General features: G+C 44.6%; 1 protein-coding gene across 1 annotated transcript; it reads left to right on the top strand.

The window, feature by feature from the left end:
• The first annotated feature begins 1,066 nt into the window (after window positions 1-1,066).
• LOC103160479 (caspase-9-like) lies at window positions 1,067-19,602 on the top strand. Its single transcript, XM_035438633.1, has 5 exons — window positions 1,067-1,080; window positions 17,721-17,934; window positions 18,299-18,388; window positions 19,273-19,420; window positions 19,523-19,602. The coding sequence occupies exons 1-5, from the start codon at window positions 1,067-1,069 to the stop codon at window positions 19,600-19,602; spliced, it is 546 nt and encodes a 181-aa protein (XP_035294524.1).
• Window positions 19,603-19,826: the final 224 nt, after the last annotated feature.

The raw sequence follows: 19,826 nt of genomic DNA, 5'->3' as shown, positions 1-19,826 counted from the left end.
CTTATTTGAGTTCCATTTCTCATGGACCACAAGCTTGGAGACCTTGACAGCCAGTGAACCGGATTCTGAGGTGGAGAGGCTGTGTCGGCCCAGCACCACACGGTAGGTCTTTGTAGAGCTGTGAGGGACAGAGTGACAGGTCAGTGGCCTCATTTTTCCAGGCTCTGTGAGCATGGACTTGCCCCCCTCCCTGCCCCCAATGCTGTGTGCATGAAGGAAACAGTTCCCTGTCCAGTCCATCAGTGCTAGTCCCAAGAAGAGAGGTGCTGGGCTTCTCCCTCCTATACATCCTCCCGGCACAGGGCACTCAGTGCACACCATGTGTGGACAGGGGAATCAACAAAACTGAGTGATAGATAGACTTGTGTCTGTGCTTATGTCAGGCAAGTGGGGGCTTTTCAGGCTCATTTTTAATAACTGAGTCTGGTGGCTGGGGGATCCTTGCTCTAGGACGAGTGCCACTTGGTGAAGGGGGAAGAGCTGGGTGAGCAGGGAAAGGTGGGCAGTTACCTGATGCAATGGGCAGCTGTCAGAACCCAGTTGTCGGCCACCAGTGTGCCTCCGCAGGTGTGGAACCACGTGGATGATGAGGTAAGGTACTGCAGGGAGACCTGGGGACAGGGAGCACTTGTGCATGGGTGGGAGGGCAGTGGAGGAAAGCAAGGGGGGCAGGGCTCTTGCCTTGTGTCTCACACTTAAAGGGAATATAACCAGACCTCAGCCACTGAGAGAAAAGCATTTTCCTCTTCTGCAGACAGGGTCTATTGGCTGACAGCCAAGGATGTCCTAACCCCATTGATCCTCCTAAGTGCCAGGGCTACAGATGTGTGTCACCAAACCTAGGGACTATAAAAGCATTTTAATGCTTTAGAGAATAAGAATTAACACAAACCTGGCTGTGGTTGTACATGCCTATAATTTCAGCCCTTGGGATGTGGAGGCTGGGGCTCAAGGGAGGCTCAAGGACAATCTTATCTCTGTACCAAGTTCCAGGACAGCCTGGGTTACATAAAATCTTGTCTCAAAACCACACCTATAAGGAACACAAATCCATGATAAACACAACATGGAAACTAACCAGTGAGTTGGGCACGGGGCTATATATGTAATCTCAGCTCCCAGGATGCTGACACAGGAGGATGGGAACTCAAGGCCATCCTGGGCTACCTAGGGAGCCTGCACTGTAGCGCTTAGCCCATCCCTCATCCTAAGCACTCTCGTGGATCTCTGAGTTTGAGGCCAGTTTGGTCTAAATTGTGAGTTCTAAGACAGCCAGAGCCACAATGAGACCCTGTCTGAAGAAATGAATAATTAAATAAATAAATAACACATATAATGAATACTTACTGGTTGTTATTTTATATGTGTTTGTGTTTGCCTTCATGTATGTACATGTCTAGTGCCTGTGGAGGCCAGAAGAGGGCACTGGATGCCCTGGAACTGGAGTTCTAGATGGTTGTGAGCTGCCATGTGGGTTGTGGGAACTGAATTCGCTTTCTCTGAAGAACAGCAAGTCTCCTCACTGTTGAGCCTTCTCTCCAGCTCCCCAGGAAAGCTATTTTAAAACGGACATGCTTCTGACATTTGAAAAATGTGCAATAAACTGGGCAGTGGTGGTGCTCGGGAGGCAGAGGCAGTTGGATCTCAGTTGAAGGCCAGCCTGGTCTATAGAGTGAGTTCTAGGACAGGCAGGTCTACACAGAGCTCTGTCCCACAAACAAACAAAGAATATACAGCACACCTATTTGGTGTTGTGTATGGTTCTCCAGTCCTACAGTTCTATGATTGTCTCGAAACAATCAACAGCAACAAAAGGTCTTTTCTACAGCCACCTTTTCAACTACCAAGTGTAGATTTTGCCAGGGAAGAAAGGTTTTTTAAAATATTCATCATAAAGGTCTCACATGTCCTATGAAAGATCTAGTAATTTCTACCTGGGCCAAATTTCAGTTTTGACAGCACTATGATTATATCAGTGTAAGGAAGCAGTTATTTTCATCCATAACAGTGTAATTAAGAATTAATCTGCATAAATAGCCCTGACTGGCCCCTTCAAGTGAAGAATATTTGCATAGGAGTGGTGACAGCCTCACAGGGGAAACTGATGTGGCAGTGGGCATGTAACTTTAGATCATCAGGTCTCTGGCAGCTCCTTTTTGATGGCTGGAGACATTTCCTTTCTCTCAGTCCCCAATAGTCCATGGCTGCAGGATTTTATTGTATTGGTGCGGCCCTCTTGTGTTCCCACCAAACCTCACCTTTGCCTGAATAATAGACTCACCAGTGTGGTTGACTCACCTGCCAGGGCCAGCTGTTGGGTGTGGCCTCTTCTCCCCCAACTACCCTGCTCACATGGTCCTCGACATCATAAGTGGGGAACCCGCAGCTGAGAGCTGGGAAAAGAGAGTATTGGGTCAGTGAGGATTTGCATTTGTGGACATACCCAAACCCAACAGGAAACTCTTGCTTTGCAAAGATCTAGTAGGTCCGTGAGTCAGTCCTTCATTCCACTTCCTAGCCTGTCTTTGATTTTGTCAGGTAACTGAAGCTGGCCTTAAATTTGTGGTCCTCCTGTCTCAGCCTCACGAGTGTTGGTATTATCATCGTGCCCTGCTCCCTGCTTCCTATAACTGAGGGCCTGGAGACTGGGACATCTGCTCAAAGTGAGGGCAGGAATGTCTGGTCCCAGCTTCACCAGACAGAGGTTACCTCCAGCCACCAAGGCAGATAGCAGCAGGGTCTTGATCATGGTGTGGCCGTGGATGTGTAGGTCTGGCCCCTGCTAAGCTTGGTTTTTATGCTTGGGCTTATCAGTCAAGGGAATGGAAGGAGTGTTCAAGGTGGAGATTTTCCCAAAGCCCAGTGGAATAAAGGCTGGAGTCCAAATATTTTTTCCATTTCTTTCCACCTGTCATCGTGGAAGTACACATGAAACATACCAAATATAGCTGCCAAGCCTGGCTTCTCTGAGTGTGCCAGCACACACCTGGAATCCCAGCAGTGGGGAGGTGGAGGCAGGGTTGATGGAGTTGAGGTCATCCATGGCTACATAGAGTATTTGAGGCCAGCCTGGGCTACACAAGACCGTTTCTCCAATCCCCTCTCCCCAAAGAACAACAACAACAACAACAACAACAACAACAACAGAAAAGTAGGTTCTATTTGCTTTCAAGAGACTGCTGCATGCAGGGAGAATAATACTGCCTCATCTTGGCATTGCATTTTTCCAGGAAAATATTAATGCAGCCTATGGAGCACACAGCATTCCAGGCCTGCAGCCCTCCAGTAGGCAGGTTTAGCCACAGGGGACACTTGATGACATCGGCAGATGTATTGGGTGTCATGTCTTGGGTTCAGATACCACTGGTTTCTGAGGACAGAACAGAGAGGCTGCTGGGCATCCTGTAGACACAGGGCATGAAGGACTTGTCACACTCGAATCCCCAAGTGTGTTGAGGTTGAGAATGCCTGAGACCAGGCTGTGGCCTTGGGTGAGCCGTCTCTAGGCCCATTGCTGACTCTTGGAGGGGCAGCATGAGACATGTACAGCCAGTGTGCTACTCAGCATCCTGGGGGAGGTTTTCCAAGCACAGAGGAGAACATGCTTGCTTAGGAAAGGGCCTGATGTGTTCTCACTGGATCCAGTGCTGAGCAAAGGAGACTGGGACAGAGGAAGGCTTGGTTGGGATGGGCGGGACGTCTGTTTATCGTTGATCATTTAACATGTGTGGTACATGTTCATGCATGTGTGCTCTGCCCCTGCATGTATGTTGCAGATCCCCCCAAACACCAATATCTGACTCCAGGTTTTTATTATTAAGACCTATTAGACGTCATGCTGTAGGAAAGAATTGATAGCTCTTCCCCTTGAAGTCATTCTACCAAGAGTGAGTTCAGATTTCAATTTTGTACTTCATGCTTCCGGAAACTCCCATCCTTCTTCTGTCTAGTGTAGAAGTTTGAATACGTGTCTGTCTGGTGGCTGTCTTGTGAATCTGTCTGTCCCTGTGTCTGTTTGTCCCTGTGTGTGAGACTGTCTCTTCTGTGTGTTCTGTGTCAGTGTGTCTGTTGTTGGGTAACAGTCTGTCCCTCACAGAGGGCTTCACTCTCTTTATTGAGCAGGACAGAAAGGGTCATATGGGGAAGGAATGGGACATATTCCTGAAATCTTTGCAGAGTTTCACAAGGGACTGAGTATCTGGCTCCAATGTTCCCAACTGACCCAGACAATAAACACCATTGTTTATCAATGACTATCCATGAAAGGTCACTCCCAACCTTAGTGTTAGATTCAAGAAGTTACTCCTTCTTTTTTCTTTCATTTGTTTTTGTTTTTGTTTGTTCTTGTTTTGTTGATTGATTTATTTATTTTTGAGGCAAGGTTTCTCTGTTTAACTCTGGCTGTCCTGGAACTCACTCTGTAGACCAGGCTGGTCTCAAACTCAGACATCTGCCTGCTTCTGCCTCCTCAGTACTGGGATTAAATGCCTGTGCCCAACAGCCAGCTGGGCCTGAATCCTTAACTAGGAAAGTACTGCCCAAACTGACATTTTTTTTTAAACTATGGCTCTCTGATGTCACAGGCAAAGACTTGAGTCCAGGTCTTAAGAGTTGAGGGGTGATCCTATTCTCAGATTGCATCCTCTGACTGACTCCTCAGAATACTGCTTCCTCAGACTGCACCTGAGCTCCTGTCTCCTCACACCTTATATATGTCTCTCCAAGGTGCCATATCCCTTCCTGTCTCCACCTTCTTAGTGCTGGGATTAAAGGAGTGGGATCCTAAGTGTTGAGATCACCTTTGTGTGAGCTGTGTTTTTCTTTTAGACTCTATCAATTTCATGTCGCTCAGGTGACCTTAACTAACAGAATTCCATTTGCCTCTGTCTCCAGAGTGCTGGCATTAAAGCTGTGTGCCACCACTGCCTGGCTCTATGGCCGACTAGTGTGGCTAGCTTTGCACTGTGATCTTCAGGCAAGCTTTATTGGTTAGATCATAAACAAAATGTCACCACATTGCCCTTTTTTTGTCCTAAATAACAAAGTTAGTATAAGAAAATCTGTATGTAATCAGGACAATAACTATATATAATATAGACAGGCAATAAATACATGAACAATGTCTAGTCCATTAGCAATTGACAAATTCAGAGAAAATACTCCATATCTATCATATCTTGATGAGTCCAAAAGGTTGTACCTAATTCACTTTCTATTCTAACTTGCATTACTATCTAAAACTATCTTTTGATATCTCTCAACCTTATACACTTTACACCTCTTTAGTTAGTTTCTTTTCTGCATCGAGTAAAAAGGAAAACTATAAGTATCTAGTCTTCAACTCCCTGAGAGACCTGAGAAGGATGTAGCATTAACTGAGTAAGTAGGAATGGGAGAAATTGACTTCCAAAAAATGTGAGAAATGACAAAAACAGCTGGCTGCCTGGACGGTCACCCCAGATTCCTCTGCAGCATTAGGACATCTATCTCCAGCCTACAGTCCTAGAATATTTGACTGACTTTCCTATGAAGCAGGATCTTTGAATGACTGTCCCACCTTGTATTGGCAATGTTTGGCAGTTACTCTCTTTTGTATCCTGCTTGTGCAATTTGGACAGCATACTGTCAGCAGTCGAGGAAAGGGCACTTTCTTGTCCAGTGGCTGGCTCATTATTGCCACACTGGATGCCCATCAATTTCTCTGAAGTTGATTGGTGCTTCTAGGGACAGGCATGTCTTTTTGTCATAAAAAGAAGCTCTGTTATTAAAGCATCTTAAATGCCATATTCTGTACATCTCTGGAGTATTTGAATATGACCTGTCTATCTAAAATATATCTGTGTGTGATCTTGAAAACATACCTAATATGACTTCAAGTTTGGTTGTAATAGGTGATTAACTACTAACCTGCATTTCTTTGTTATTGTAAGCAGTTGGTAATTAAAACTTTCAAGGACCAGAAATTTGCATTACATTGTTAAATGAGTTGCATAGGTACAACCCCTAGAACAAGATTTGAAACATATGTTCATTATGTTTTAACCAAATTAATATCAAATTTGTATCAATATAAAATTTGTATACTATATACAGAAGTCCAAATCAATGTAAAATATTTAAAACTAGTACTTGATTTTAAAAATTATATTCAATTATCTACCTTTATATCTTATAATATCTATATCTCCCTATCTTGTTTTCAGAATAGATTCAATACTCTACCCTTTTATCCTATCATATCTGTATCCCCCTTGCTTCTTTTTAAAACAAGAGTCCTGAATCTGAATTCCTTTATTTAGCTTTTTTTCTTTACCATTACCAATAACAACTTGTAACCGATCACCTTAAATGACGACAAATATCCATAATGCCTTGAATGACCAAAAACCATGCACCCCACCTCTTGGGAATGTGGGCATCATGTTCTTAAATTCACTTCCTAATGTCTGGGGTCACAGTATCTTTAGGGGACCCTGAAAAGAAAAGTTCGGGTTAATTATCAACCCTTGTCATTTGTTGTCCAGTCTCTGTGACGGGAAAGTGCAGGGCTTGGGTTAAGTCCTGGCCAGAGTAGTCTGTGAGGCTGGATCATCTTAGCTAGCCAACTTGAAATTGTTCTGAGGAGTTTGTCATACAAAGCAGATCTTTAGGTGGCACTTTTCAGCTCAGTGGTGTTACCATAGTCCTGCTGGATCATCGTGGGATCCCATCATCTTTCTGGAAACTTCAGAGATTGCATTCGGTCAGTTTATTCCTTTTCTTGGTATTTTTTTTTCCAGGTAGTTCTCCTTTCCTCTTTGGATGCTTAACTATCAAGATGGTGGTTTTTATTTCCTGAACAGACAAAAACAAAACCATTCCCCAACACTAACTTTGTGGAGGTTCCAAATCTAATCTTTTTTTTTTTTTTTTTTTTTTTTTTTTTTGAGACAGGGTTTCTCTGTGGCTTTGGAAGCTGTCCTGGAACCAGCTCTTATAGAGAAGGCTGGTCTTGAACTCACAGAGATCCACCTGCTTCTGCCTCCTGAGTGCTGGGATTAAGGGAGTGCACCACCAACATCCAGGACCAAATCTAATCTTTATCAATTTTGATTTTTCCTCAATTTTTGTTTCATCTTCTAAAGCTCTTCTATATCCAGAGGAATATGACTTTTTTTTTTACATTAGGTATTAGGTTCTTTAATTGCTTTGGAAAGGCATTTACTCCATGATGGCAAGAAATGACTGAACAGAAGATTGCATAGGGCCTGCAAGATGCCCCTCCGTGAGAGTCTTGAAGGCAAAGGGTTATCTTGACTGTCCCTTGTTGATCTGTAGTCATTAGACCAAGGCCTGCCTTTGCCACACTTTGTGCACAAACCAAAAGGGAAGGGCATTCTGTTTGAATTATGCTTAGAAAAAAACAGTTTCTAGGAATGTGCCACAATTGAAACACTACAGTTTAATTTTTCTTGAGAGCTCTGGAAATCACCTCTCCTACCCATGCACCATCGTGGTCTGCTGCTGCTGTAGACGAAGATGTATGTCTGACTGCACTGTGTAGAACATTGGGAGCCTGACTGGATTTCAAGCTACCTAGTTCGGCAACAGCCTGAGAAGGGGGGCCAGGGAAAGTCCACCAGGAGAGAAGAAAGGAAAACCTAACTGGCCAGTTGGGCGACTTTGGCTGTGTGTAGATCTGGACTATGCCAGTGGCTATACAGCCACAGGCAAACGGATTCTTGGTGAATTTGTACCCCAAAAGTTGGGCACCTGATGCAGCATGCATTCTGATAGGTCTTAATAATAAAAATCTGAGTCAGATATGGGGTGGGGGGAGAAAGCTGAAAGATCAGAGAAGCAAAGCAGCCAGTCACTAGACAGTTCTTACTTCTACACATGCTCTGACGAAAGGATGGATCCTGTCCTCAGAGTGTCTCCTCAGACTGAATCTTTCTCATATCAACTCCTCAGATTGCATCTGACTCCTGTATCATGCCTTGTTTTCCTCTCTCTGCCCAGCCACATCCCTACCTGCCTTTAACTCCTTGGTGCTGGGATTAAAGGTGTGTCACTCCAATCGCTGTGATCACCTTTGTGTGAACTCTGTTTCTCTTTTAGACTGGATCAATCTCATGTAGCCCAGGGTCACCATGAACTAACAGAGATCTGTCTGCCTTTGTCTCCTGAGTGCTGGGATTAAAGGTGTGCCTCCATTGCCTGGACTCTATGGCTAACTAATGAGGTTAGCTTTGTACTCTAATCTTCAGGCAAGCTTTGTTTGTTAGCTCATAAACAATATATCATCGTACTTTCCCTCATTCATAGTTATCAGGGACTCAGAGCTGATCGCTAATGTGTGTAATCCACGAAAACAACAACAAGGGCTGCAGATGTAGTTCAGGAGTGCCTACCTAGTGAAGCCCTGGGCTGGCATCTCAGCCCTGAGCCTGGTGACTCAGGCCTGTGACCCCAGGGTTCTTGGGGATGGAGGCAGGGGCATCAAGTATTCATCTTTAGTTATGAAGCAACCTCAGCCTGGGTTAAATGAGACCCTGTCTCAAAAAGAAAATAGGGAGGAAGGGAGGGAGGGAAGACAGAAGGAAGGAAGCCAGGCACAGTTCTGGGACTGCTGTGTTAATGGTAAGCTTGGGACAAAAGAATCTTGCAAAGAGGAGGTGTATTGGGATGCATTATCCTGTGTTCTTGTTCTAGTACAACACCAAATGCCCTGTAATTGGAAGGACCTTTGTTTATGGTCATAAAGGTCATGAAAGCAGACATTTTGTTTTTGAGACTAGCCTTTAATAGCTGAGCCATCTCTCTAGTCCAAAAGCAACCATTTTGGAAGTGTCACTTTTTCCTTAAAGTTCAAAGTACAGGTAGGATTCTCCTTGGGGGTTGGTTTTGATGTCAAAATAGTTTTCTTTAGCTGAAGTCATTGAACAAACAGGAGTTTGGCACATGCCATGAGCTTGCTGTGGTGACCTTGGGCAAAGAAGGCAGGCTCTGTGCCTGAGGGTTGTCTATCCACAAAATGGAAGGAAACAAGTCCTGTCTCTGTCTCAATTGACCCTGGGGACTTGAACATGTTAGACAGGCTCTCCATTCCTGAAATCTGTCTCCAGCCCCCTGTCTATGACCACTGAGCTATCTCTCCGGCCCCAAATCATCATTTCCTGCCTGACTGGCCAGCACTCTACCAACTGAGCTACATGCCCTCCCCACCAGCTGTGCTTTGCTCTAGTGAGGCTTGGTATCTTACTGTAGGAGTCTTCAAAGTGTCGTTGGTCCCACCCCTTAGACACCTTCCCCAGTTTCAGAACCAGAAATGTCTCCACCGGTTGCGGGTTGTACCCTAGGGAACAAGTCACCCATTGGCCGTTTCCTTCCCATTTTGTGGTTGTAGCCTCAGATCATTTCATGAGAACTTAAGGAAGCTGTTCCCAACAAGCCTACTGGGCGTGCCTCTGTCACGTGACCTCCCTAGGTCCCAGTGCCTGCTGAGGAAGGGGATGCAGAGCAGGGACTGGTGGGGCCTGTGGCACAGGCTCCATCCTTGGTCTTGGCGGGAGGCTTGACCCGGATCACTTTCCCAGGACTCAGGCTGGGCTGCACAGGAATCCAGTCCTGGGGTCTGTGCTCTGAGGGAACAGCAGGGAGCCTCTGCAGCCCCCATAGCCCTGAACCCCAGCACCCCACTGCTGCCCTGCTGGACAGCCTGGCTGTCTGGCAAGCTCTAACCTGGGCTGTGTGACCTTGAGCTCCTACAGGTGGGGCAGTACTGCAGATGTGACCTTCTCACCAGCTCTGACTCAGTCAGGACAACTCCTCTGAGAGGCCTGGTGGCTGGCTCCCTGGCTCTGGGCCTGGGCTCAGCATGGGTTTTCCCATGTGGGCATGCTGGTCGCAGGTTCTGACCTGGCCTTGTCACTGGGGCCAGCAACACTGGAGCAGATGGGAAGATCAGAGCTCCCACTGGACCTCAGGTCTCCAGATTCAGCAACTGCAGCCAGACATCATCTGGGGTGAGATCCTGGCTTGACACTAGAGCCTGTGTCCTTTCATCGTTCCTTAGCGAACTGAGTCAAAGCCAAAGTTGTGTGCATATGTGTGTATATGTGTATGAATGTCTATGTATGTATGTCTCTGTGTTATGTGTGCTTAAGTATGCAAATGCATATGTATTACCACATGTGTGTTTTTATATGAATGGTTGTTTCTCTAAGTATATGCAAGTGTATGAGTGGGTTTGTATGTGTGTTTAAGTGTGTGTGAGTATACATGTATGTGTTCATATGCCTACCCATGGGTAAATGTATGTTCGTCTCTGTACACACATAAGTTAGGTATGTATGTATGTGTATGTGTTTATGTATGTATACCTATCAGTGTATTTATGCAAGTGTGTGTGTACAGAAGTATCTATGTTTTTGAATGTATATGTATCTGTTTGTACATTTGTTTATATCTATGAGTGTGTGTACCTGTTAATGTTTACCTGTCTGTCTGTATGCATGTATTAAGGATGTCTCTGTGTGTATGCATGTTTATGTTTACTTTGGTGTGGCTATGTTCATGTGGACATGTGGATGTATGTGTGTGTGTGTGTGAGGTATGGTCTCATGTAGCCCAGGGTGGCCTCAAATTCACTATGTAGACCGGGTCAGATGGCTCAGTGGGTAACACACTTTCTGTGTACATGGGGAAGGGGAGAATCCACTCCTGAAAGTTGTCCTCTTCCACACATGGTATGTGCGCACCCCGTAATGTACACACACGATATCAATTTTTAAAAATCTCTATGGATCCAAGGATCCAGTGGATACATAGAGCACACACCTGCAATCCAACATCCTGGGTGGGTTTCTCTGTGTAGCCCCCGATGTCCTGGAACTCTCTGTATAAACCAGGCTGGCCTTGAACTCACAGAGATCCTCCCGACTCTTCCTCCAGGGTGCTGGGATCAAAGTGTCCGCCACCACCGCCTGTGCTCATTTACTTTTGATATGTGGAATGTGTGTATAAAACCCGAGAGAAGAGAGGACTGGGTTCCTGGCAGTTTCTCGGAAGTAGGAGGTAGGGACGGAAGGAGAGGAGAGGACTATGGAAGTCTGTGGGGCTCAGTGGACTTAGGGGAGGAGCCGAATCATGTGGGGCAGGTCTTAAGAGGTAAGGGGATGTGCATGGGCGGGGCCTGAGGTCCAAAGGGGGCGGGACAGAACTGTGGGGCGGGGCCGACAGCAAGTATATGAGATGGAAGCAAGGTCTCAGAGGGGCATTCATTACCTAGCCACACTGAGGAGAGGTAGTAGTTTGAGACATGGTGTAGAGTTCTTGTGTGGATCACCCTTTTAGCTTGAGGTATTGGTGACAGCTAGTGGCCCGCTCCTCTGCTTTTCTGATATTCAGATTAAAGTCTGAATCCTAATATCAGTCCCTGGGGTTTTTTATTTATTCATGTTACATGAGTTAGAAGAGAGGATTTCAGGTGTTGAAGATACGATATAGGAAATGTTAAATCAAATGTCAAAGGAAATGTTAAATCCAACAAATCCTTAATATAAAACATGCAGGAAATCTGGGATACCATGTAGAGGCCAAAACTAATACTAGGGATATAAGAAGGGGAGTCCAACTCAAAGGTACAGAAAATATATTCAACAACAAGCATAGATGAAAACTTTCACAACCTAAAGGAGGACATACCTATGAAGTTACAAGAAGCTTATACAACACCAAACAGACAGGACAAAAAAAATTCCCTTGCCAGATAATAATCAAAACAATGAACATACAGAATGAAGAAAGAATATCAAGAGCTGCAAAGGAGAAAGGCCAGGAAACATACAAAGACAGACCTATCAGAATTACACCTGACTTCTCAAGGGAACAATGAAAGCCAGAAGGTCCCGGACAGACATTATGCAGGCACTAGGGAACCACGGATGCCAGCCCAGACTACCATAGATGGAGAAAACAAGATATTCCATGATAAAACCAGATTTAAACAATACCTATCTACAAATCCAGCCCTACAAAATTACTAGAAGGAAAACACTAACCGAGGAAGTCAGCTACATCCACAAGAACTCAAGAACACAGGCAACAGATGAGGAGCAAATTCCAATGAAGGGAATCGAACACACAATGCCATCACCAACAAGAATAATAAAAATAACAGGAACTAGCAATCACTGGTCATTATTCATTAATATAAATGGGCTCAACTCACCTATAAAAAGACACAGGCTAATAAATTGGATATGAAAACAGAATCCATACTTCTGCTACTTAAAAGAAACATACCACAACCTCAAAGATAGACATTACCTCAGAATAAAGGGTTGGGGAAAAGCTTCCAATCAAAAGTGCCTAAGAAACAGCTTGTGTAGCTATCCTAGTATCTAACAAACTAGACTTCAAACTAAAACCAAAACAAAACAGATAAAGAAGGGCATTTCATATTAATCACAAGAAAAATCCATCAAGAGGAAATCTTAATTCTGAACATCTATGCCCCAAACGGAAGGGCTCCCGAATTTGTAAAAGAAACATTACTCAGCTTAAATCACAAATTAAACTCATACACCAGTAGTAGGAGAATTCAACTCCCCACTGTTACCACTGTGCAGGTCTGCCAGGCAGAAGCTTAACAGAGGAATCAGGGAACTAACAGATGTTATGATTCAAATGGACTTAACAGACATCTATAGGACAATTCACCCAAACAGAAAAGAATATACTTTCTTCTCAGCACCTCATGGTACCTTTTCAAAATTAGACCACATACTCGGTAACAAAACAAACCAACAGATACAAGAATTGGAATAAACCCCAGTGCTCTATCAGTTCACCACACCTTAAAGTTAGAATTCAACAACACCATTCATTTCAGAAAGCCCACAAACACATGGAAATTAACAGTGATCAACCGAATCATCGCTGGGTCAAGGAAGAAATGAAACGAAGTAAAGTCTTCCTAAAATGTAATGAAAATGACTGCACAACCTACCATAACTGATGGGACGTAACGAAAGCAGTGCTAAGAAGAAAGTTCATAACATTAAATGTCTATATAAAGAAGCTGGAAAAAAGCCAGGCTGTGGTGGCACACGCCTTTAATCCCAGCACCCAGGAGGCAGAGGCAGGTTGATCTCTGTGAGTTCGAAGCCAGCCTGGTCAACAGAGTGAGCTCCAGGACAGGCTCCAAAACAATACAGAGAAACCCTGTCTCGAAAACAAAACAAAACAAACAACCAAAAAAATCTCACACTAGCGAATTAACAGAACAACTGAAATTGCTAGAACAAAAAGAAGGAAACTCACCCAGGACTCAAATTAATAAAATAGAAACAGAGAAAACAATACAAAGAACCAATGAGTCAAAGAGTTTGTTCTTGGAAAAAATCAACAAGATAGACAAACTTTTATCCAAACTAATCAAAAGGCAGAGAGAATATCAAAGTTAACAAAATCAGGGTGCTGGAGAGATGGCTCAGAGGTTAAGAGCACCAACTGCTCTTCCAGAGGTCCTGAGTTCAATTCCCAGCTACCACCTGGTGGCTCACAACCATCCGTTATAAGATCTGGTGCCCTCTTCTGGTGTGCAGATATACATGGAAGCAAAATGTTGTATGCATAATAAATAAATAAAATCTTTTAAAAAAATAAACAAAATCAGAAATGAAAGGGAGACTGACAACAGACAGTGAGGAAATCCAGAGAATCATCAGGTCATACTTCAAAACCTGTATTCCACAAAAATTGGAAAATAAGGGGATTAACAATTTTCTCAACAATTTCCACATACCAAAATTAAATCAAGGACAGATAAGTAACTTAAATATACCTACAACCCCCTAAGGAAATAGAAACAGTTATCAATAGTCTCCCAACTAAAAACAGCCCCGGGCCAGATGGTTTCTGTGCAGAATTCTACGAGATGTTCAAAGAAGAGCTAATACCAATAATCCTCAAATTACTGCACACAACACAAGCAGAGGGAACATTGTCAAACTCTTTTTACCAGGCCACAGTTACCCTGATATCCAAACCACACAAAGACACAACTAAGAAAGTAAATTACAGACCAATTTCCCTCACTAACTTTGATGCAAACATACTCAATAAAATACTGACAAACCAAATCCAAGAACACATCATAAAAATCATCCACCATGACCAAATAGGATTCATCCCAGATATGTAGGGATAGTTCAACATATGAAAATCCATCAATGTAATTCACCATATAAACAAACTGAAAGAAAAAAAAAACATGAGATGCTGAAAAAGCCCTCAACAAAATTCCACACCCCTTCATGATAAAGGCCTTAGAGAGAATAGGGATACAAGGATCATACCTAAACATAATAAAGGCAATACAGAGTGAGCCAACAGCCAACTTCAAACTAAATGTAGAGAAACTCAAAGCAATCCCACTGGAATCAGGAACAAGACAAGGCTGTCCACTCTTTTCATATCTATTCAACATAGAACTCGATGGTCTAGCTAGTGCAGTAAGACAACAAAAGGAGTTCAAGGGGATACAAATTGGAAAAGAAGTCAAATTCATGATTTGCTGACAATATGATAGTTTACATAAGTGACCCCAAAAATTCTACCAGGAATTCCTACAACTGATAAACACTTTCAGTAATGTAGCAGGAAGATTAACTAAAAAAAAAAATCAGTGGTCCTTCTATATATAGATGATAAATGAGATGAGAAAGAAATCAGAAAAACAACACCCTTTACAATAGCCACAGACAACATATAATATCTTTTGGGTAATTCAAACCAAACAAATAAAACACCTGTATGACAAGACTTCAAGTCTTTACAGAAAGAAATTAAAGAAGTTATCAGAAAATGGAAAGATCTCCCATGCTCTTTGAAGGTAGAATAAACATAGTAAAAATGGCAATCCTACCAAAAGTAATCTACAGATTCAATTCAGTTCCCATCAAGATCCCAGTACAATTCTTCACAGACCTTAAAAGAACAATACTCAACTTCACAATGAAAAACAAAAAACTCAGTATACCTAAAAGTGTACAATAAAGGATCTGGAGGCATTATCTTCCCTGACTTCAAGCTCTATTATAGAGCTATAGTAATGAAAGCAGCATGGTATTGGCATGAAATAGCTGGACCAATAGAATTGAATCAAGGACACTGATATCAAACCACACACCTATGAACACCGAATTTTGGACAAAGAAGGTAAAAATGTGAAATGGAAAAAAAGAAAGCATATTTAGCAAATGGTGCTGGTAGAATTGGATATCAACATGTAGAAGAAAGCAAATAGATGAATGTCTATCGAAATGCACAAAATTCAAGTCCAAATGGATCAAAGACCTCAATATAAATCCATCCACACTGAACCTCATAGAAGAGACAGTGGGAAGTACACTTGAATGCGGAGGCCCAGGAGACCACTTCCTAAATAGAACACCAGTAGCACAGACACTGAGAGCAACAATTGATAAATGGGACCTCCTGAAACTACGGAGCTTCTGTAAAGCAAAGGACATGGTCAGCAAGACAAAACAGCTCTTTACAGAATGGGAATGATCTCCTCTGTCATATTTGACAGAGGGCTGATCTCCAAATTATACAAAGAACTCAAGACATTAGACATCAAACTACCAAATGATCCAATTAAAAATGGGGTACAGATGTAAACAGAGAATTCTCAATAAAACAATCACATATGGTGGAAAGATACTCAACATTCTTAGTCATCATGGAATTGCAAATCAAAATAACTCCGAGATTCATCTTATACTGATTAGAATGACTAAGATCAAAAACACCAATGACAGCTTATGCTGGAGAGGATGTGGAGAAAGAGGGACACTCCTCCATTGCTGGTGGGAGTGCAAACTTGTGCAGCCATTGTGGATAAGTGTGGTGATTTCTCAGAAAATTAGGAATCCATCTATCTCAAGACTCTGCAATACCACTGTTGGGCACATACCCAAAGGAGGCACACACAAACCACAAGGACATTTGCTCAACTGCGTTCATAACAACATTATTCAAAACAGCTAGAACTTGGAAAGAAACTAGATGCCCCTCAAGTGAAGAATGGTTAAATAAATGTGGCACATTTACACAATGGAGTACTACTCAGTTGTAAGAAACAATGACATCTTGAAATTTGCCGGCAAATGGGTGGAACTAGGAAAAAAAAACCCACCCTGAGTGAGGTAACCCAGAACCAGAAAGACAAATATAGCATGTACTCACTCCTAAGTGGATACCAGACATAAGGCAAAAGATACCCAGCCTACAATCCACAACCCCAGAGAAACTTGAACCCTCTTCAGGAAACAGATGGAACAGATGCAGAAACCCACAACTAACCACTGGGCAAACTCCTGGAGTACCATTGAAGTGAGGGAGGAGTGACAATATGAACAGAGGAGCCAAGACCATGATGGGGAAACCCACAGAATCAGCTGACCTGAGCTAGTGAGAGATCACTGACTTAGGTCTGACAACTGGGGAACCTGCATAAGACTGAGCTAGACTCTCTGAATACAGGTGACAGTGATACTGGTCGGGTAGTATATGAAACCACGGCAGTGGTCCAAGATCTAACAGTAATGCACAAACTGACTTAGTGGAGCCCATTCTATAGGGAGAGATACCTTGCTCATCCCAGGCATGGGGGTGGGGGTGTTGGTCCTCCCTCAATAAGATGATGGAACAGATTAAGTAGATTTCCTAGAGGAGGGCTTACCCTCTCAGAGGAGCAGATTGGAGGTGGGGGAAAGTGGGGGGGGGAGGAGGGAGAGAGGCGGGAGGGAGAACTGGGATTGGAAAGTAAAAAATAATTAATTAAAAAAATAGACTTGTAGGGGAAGGTGGATCTCTGAGTTCAAAGTCAGCCTGGTCTACAGAGTGAATTCCAGTACAGAGAAGAGTACACAGAGAAACTTTGTCTAAAAAAAAAAAAAATTACACTGTAGCATTTTTATCCCAGTTGATGCCCACCAAGGGTCTGAAAAAGGGAATATTTCTTCCTGAGAGGCTCTGAGTGGCAGGCCCCTGGGGACTGCCTAGAAGGCTGTCCCCAGCCTCTGTATTATCACCCAGGAACCTGGTCTGGTCCAGTGAAGGAGAAATAGAAGAAAGTGGTCCAGAGACATGTGATTAACTACGAATCAATAATGAAATCAGCTGATGGTGGCACACCCCTTTAGTCCCAGCACCGTGGAGAGAGAGGCAGGAGGATCAGGTAGGTATTCAAGGCCATTCTTGGCTACATATAGAGTTTGAGACCAGCCTGGCTACATGAGATCCAGTCTTCAGAAACCAAAAGCAAGGACTGCAGATCTGCCTCAGTGATTAAGGTCATTTTTGCAGGGGACCTAGGTTCAGTTTTCAGCACCCACAGTCAGCTCACAACTGTCTGTGACTGCAGCTCCTGGGTATCTGACACCCTCTTCTGGCTTCAGGAAGATCAGAACTTCAAGGTCATCCTTGGCTATGTAGGAAGTTGAAAGCCAGTCTTGGCTACTTGAGAGCTTTTCCCTCCCCCAAACCAAAATGAAAGCTCCCCACCCCCACAGAAAACAAAATAACCCTTTTCCCAAAAAGGAGAAGCTGGGAATCTTGAAATCTGTATTCAGTTTCCTCACGTACTTAAATGTTAGCAACAAATTTAGAAAATCTGGGGACTGGAGAGACGGGTCAGCATTTAAGAGCACTGGCTGCTCTTCCAGAGGACCTGGGTCCAGTTGGAAACGTGTCGTTGGGCAGGCATACATCCTGGATGCAGACCCCTGTGGCTACTGCCTCATCATCAACAATGTGAACTTCTGTCCTTCCTCGGGGCTCGGCACACGCACTGGCTCCAGTGTGGACTGTGAGAAGCTTCAGTTCCGCTTCCGCTGGCTGCACTTCATGGTGGAAGTGCAGAATGACCTGACTGCCAAGGTACATTGACTGTCCCACGGGGACATTCCCCAGACAAGCCTCTCTGTCCACAGGTTGTGGGAGGTGACATGGGCAACTTAGCGTCAGACTTAGAGAAAGGGAGACTGAGGCCTGGTTTTCTCAGTGCCTTGTTCCTCAGTGCCCTTGACCTCCTGTGCCTCTGTTTCCCTGTTCAGAAGTGAGAGTAATTGTTCTCATAGAGTTATCCTAGGGATTAAATGTCTGGTGACCAAGCATAGCATCTTCTTCTCCAAATGGAGCCAGGATGTAGACTGTGTCCATTACACTTCAGCCTTGGCCTCTGGCTGGGCCTGCAGGTCAGACCTCCAGGTGTCCCTGCCTTACCTGCTACCTTCCCTTGTAGAAAATGGTTGCGGCTTTGGTGGAGATGGCAGGGCGGGACCACCGTGCCCTGGCCTGCTTTGTGGTAGTCATTCTTTCTCATGGCTGCCAGGTAGGAAGCTTCTCCTCTTGATCCTTGAGAGGCCCTGCAGTAGCCCTGTCCCTTCTGTGTCCATGGAGGGAAAGAAGTGAGGGCCTGTCTCCCTCCCGCTGTCTCCAGGGCCCTTCGGGCCTCCGAGGGGTTTCCTTCATGGGTGGGAGGTGGATGCCCAGTAATGGAAGGGACAATTCAGACCTTTCCACAAAGCTTTCTTCCCCAGTTTAGAAACCAAATGCTGAGATCTTGGTTCTTCACCTCCACTGTGCTCGATGTTGGGTGGCACACAGGACATTGGGGTCCATGTGGGGCTTGGCCACTCATACAATAGTTCATTGTGGCTAAGACTTTACCCCTGGTTTCAGAGACTTCATCTTTTAAGTTGAGGGGCTGGGCCAGTGAGATGGCCCAGCAGATAGGAGTTCTTGCTGCCAAACCTGGCCACCCAGATCCCACATGGAGAAAGGAGAGAACTGACTCTTGCAAGTTGTTCTCTGACCACACATGTGTGGACACCCATGTGCACATACACATGACAACAATGGCAACAAAATAAATGCTGCTCTGTGTTTAGCTGCTTCAGAGAGTCTGGAGGACTGGAAGTCCAGGTGAGGCCTGGAAGTCAGCACTTTCTACAGGTCTTGGGGTGATGCTGACACAGGAGTATGGGGACACTTGGTCTACACACTGCCAGTCTGCACTCTCAGGCTTCTTGGCTCCCATAGTTAGATGAGTTCAGGCCCCTTGGAATAGATGCTAAGCAGCCTGCTTTGTCTCTGTCACTCGGTGTCCCTGCCTAGGGCCTTCTGAGCATTTTCCTACCCACACAAGGTCTTAGGCCAGGCCTCTGGTTTCTACCCAGAGTCTTGTCTTTGTAACCAAGGTGCCTTGTCCTCTAGGCCAGCCACCTGCAATTCTCAGGTGCCTTCTCTGGCACAGACGGATGCTCCGTGTCCATCGAGAAGATTGTGAACATCTTCAGTGGGCCTGGCTGTCCTAGCCTGGGAGGGAAGCCGAAGCTGTTCTTCATCCAGGCCTGTGGTGGTGGTATGTGGCACTCCTAGCAGCCTCCAGATTGGCGAGAGATGCAGGTCAGTGGAGGGAGAGGGACAGAGTGCTGTCATTGTCACCGTGTCTCTTCACCTATAGGTCTGTGGCCTGCAACCCCCAGGTCCTCTCTAGAGCAGGACTTCTCTGCCCCTGCCCTGCTGACATGTGGGGTTGAATAGAAGGTTGTTTTGAGCCATATCTGGTATCTACCTGCTGGCTGCCATGAGCACCCTTCCTGAATTCAACCACCCAGAAATGTCTTCAGACATTGTCACATTTGGCCTAGGAGACGTAACACTGGAGGAGCACTGTCCACAGGGGTCTGTGGATCATATATCCCAGCATCTCCTTCCCAGACCGGCATCCAGCTGACCCAGTGTGGACCTGGCTCTGTGAGTCTGGT

This window comes from Cricetulus griseus, chromosome 2 (genome assembly GCF_003668045.3).
Source record: "Cricetulus griseus strain 17A/GY chromosome 2, alternate assembly CriGri-PICRH-1.0, whole genome shotgun sequence".
Taxonomy (NCBI): Eukaryota; Metazoa; Chordata; class Mammalia; order Rodentia; family Cricetidae; genus Cricetulus; species Cricetulus griseus.
The sequence above is the reverse complement of the archived record's forward strand: the minus strand, read 5'-3'. Positions and strand labels throughout refer to the sequence as shown.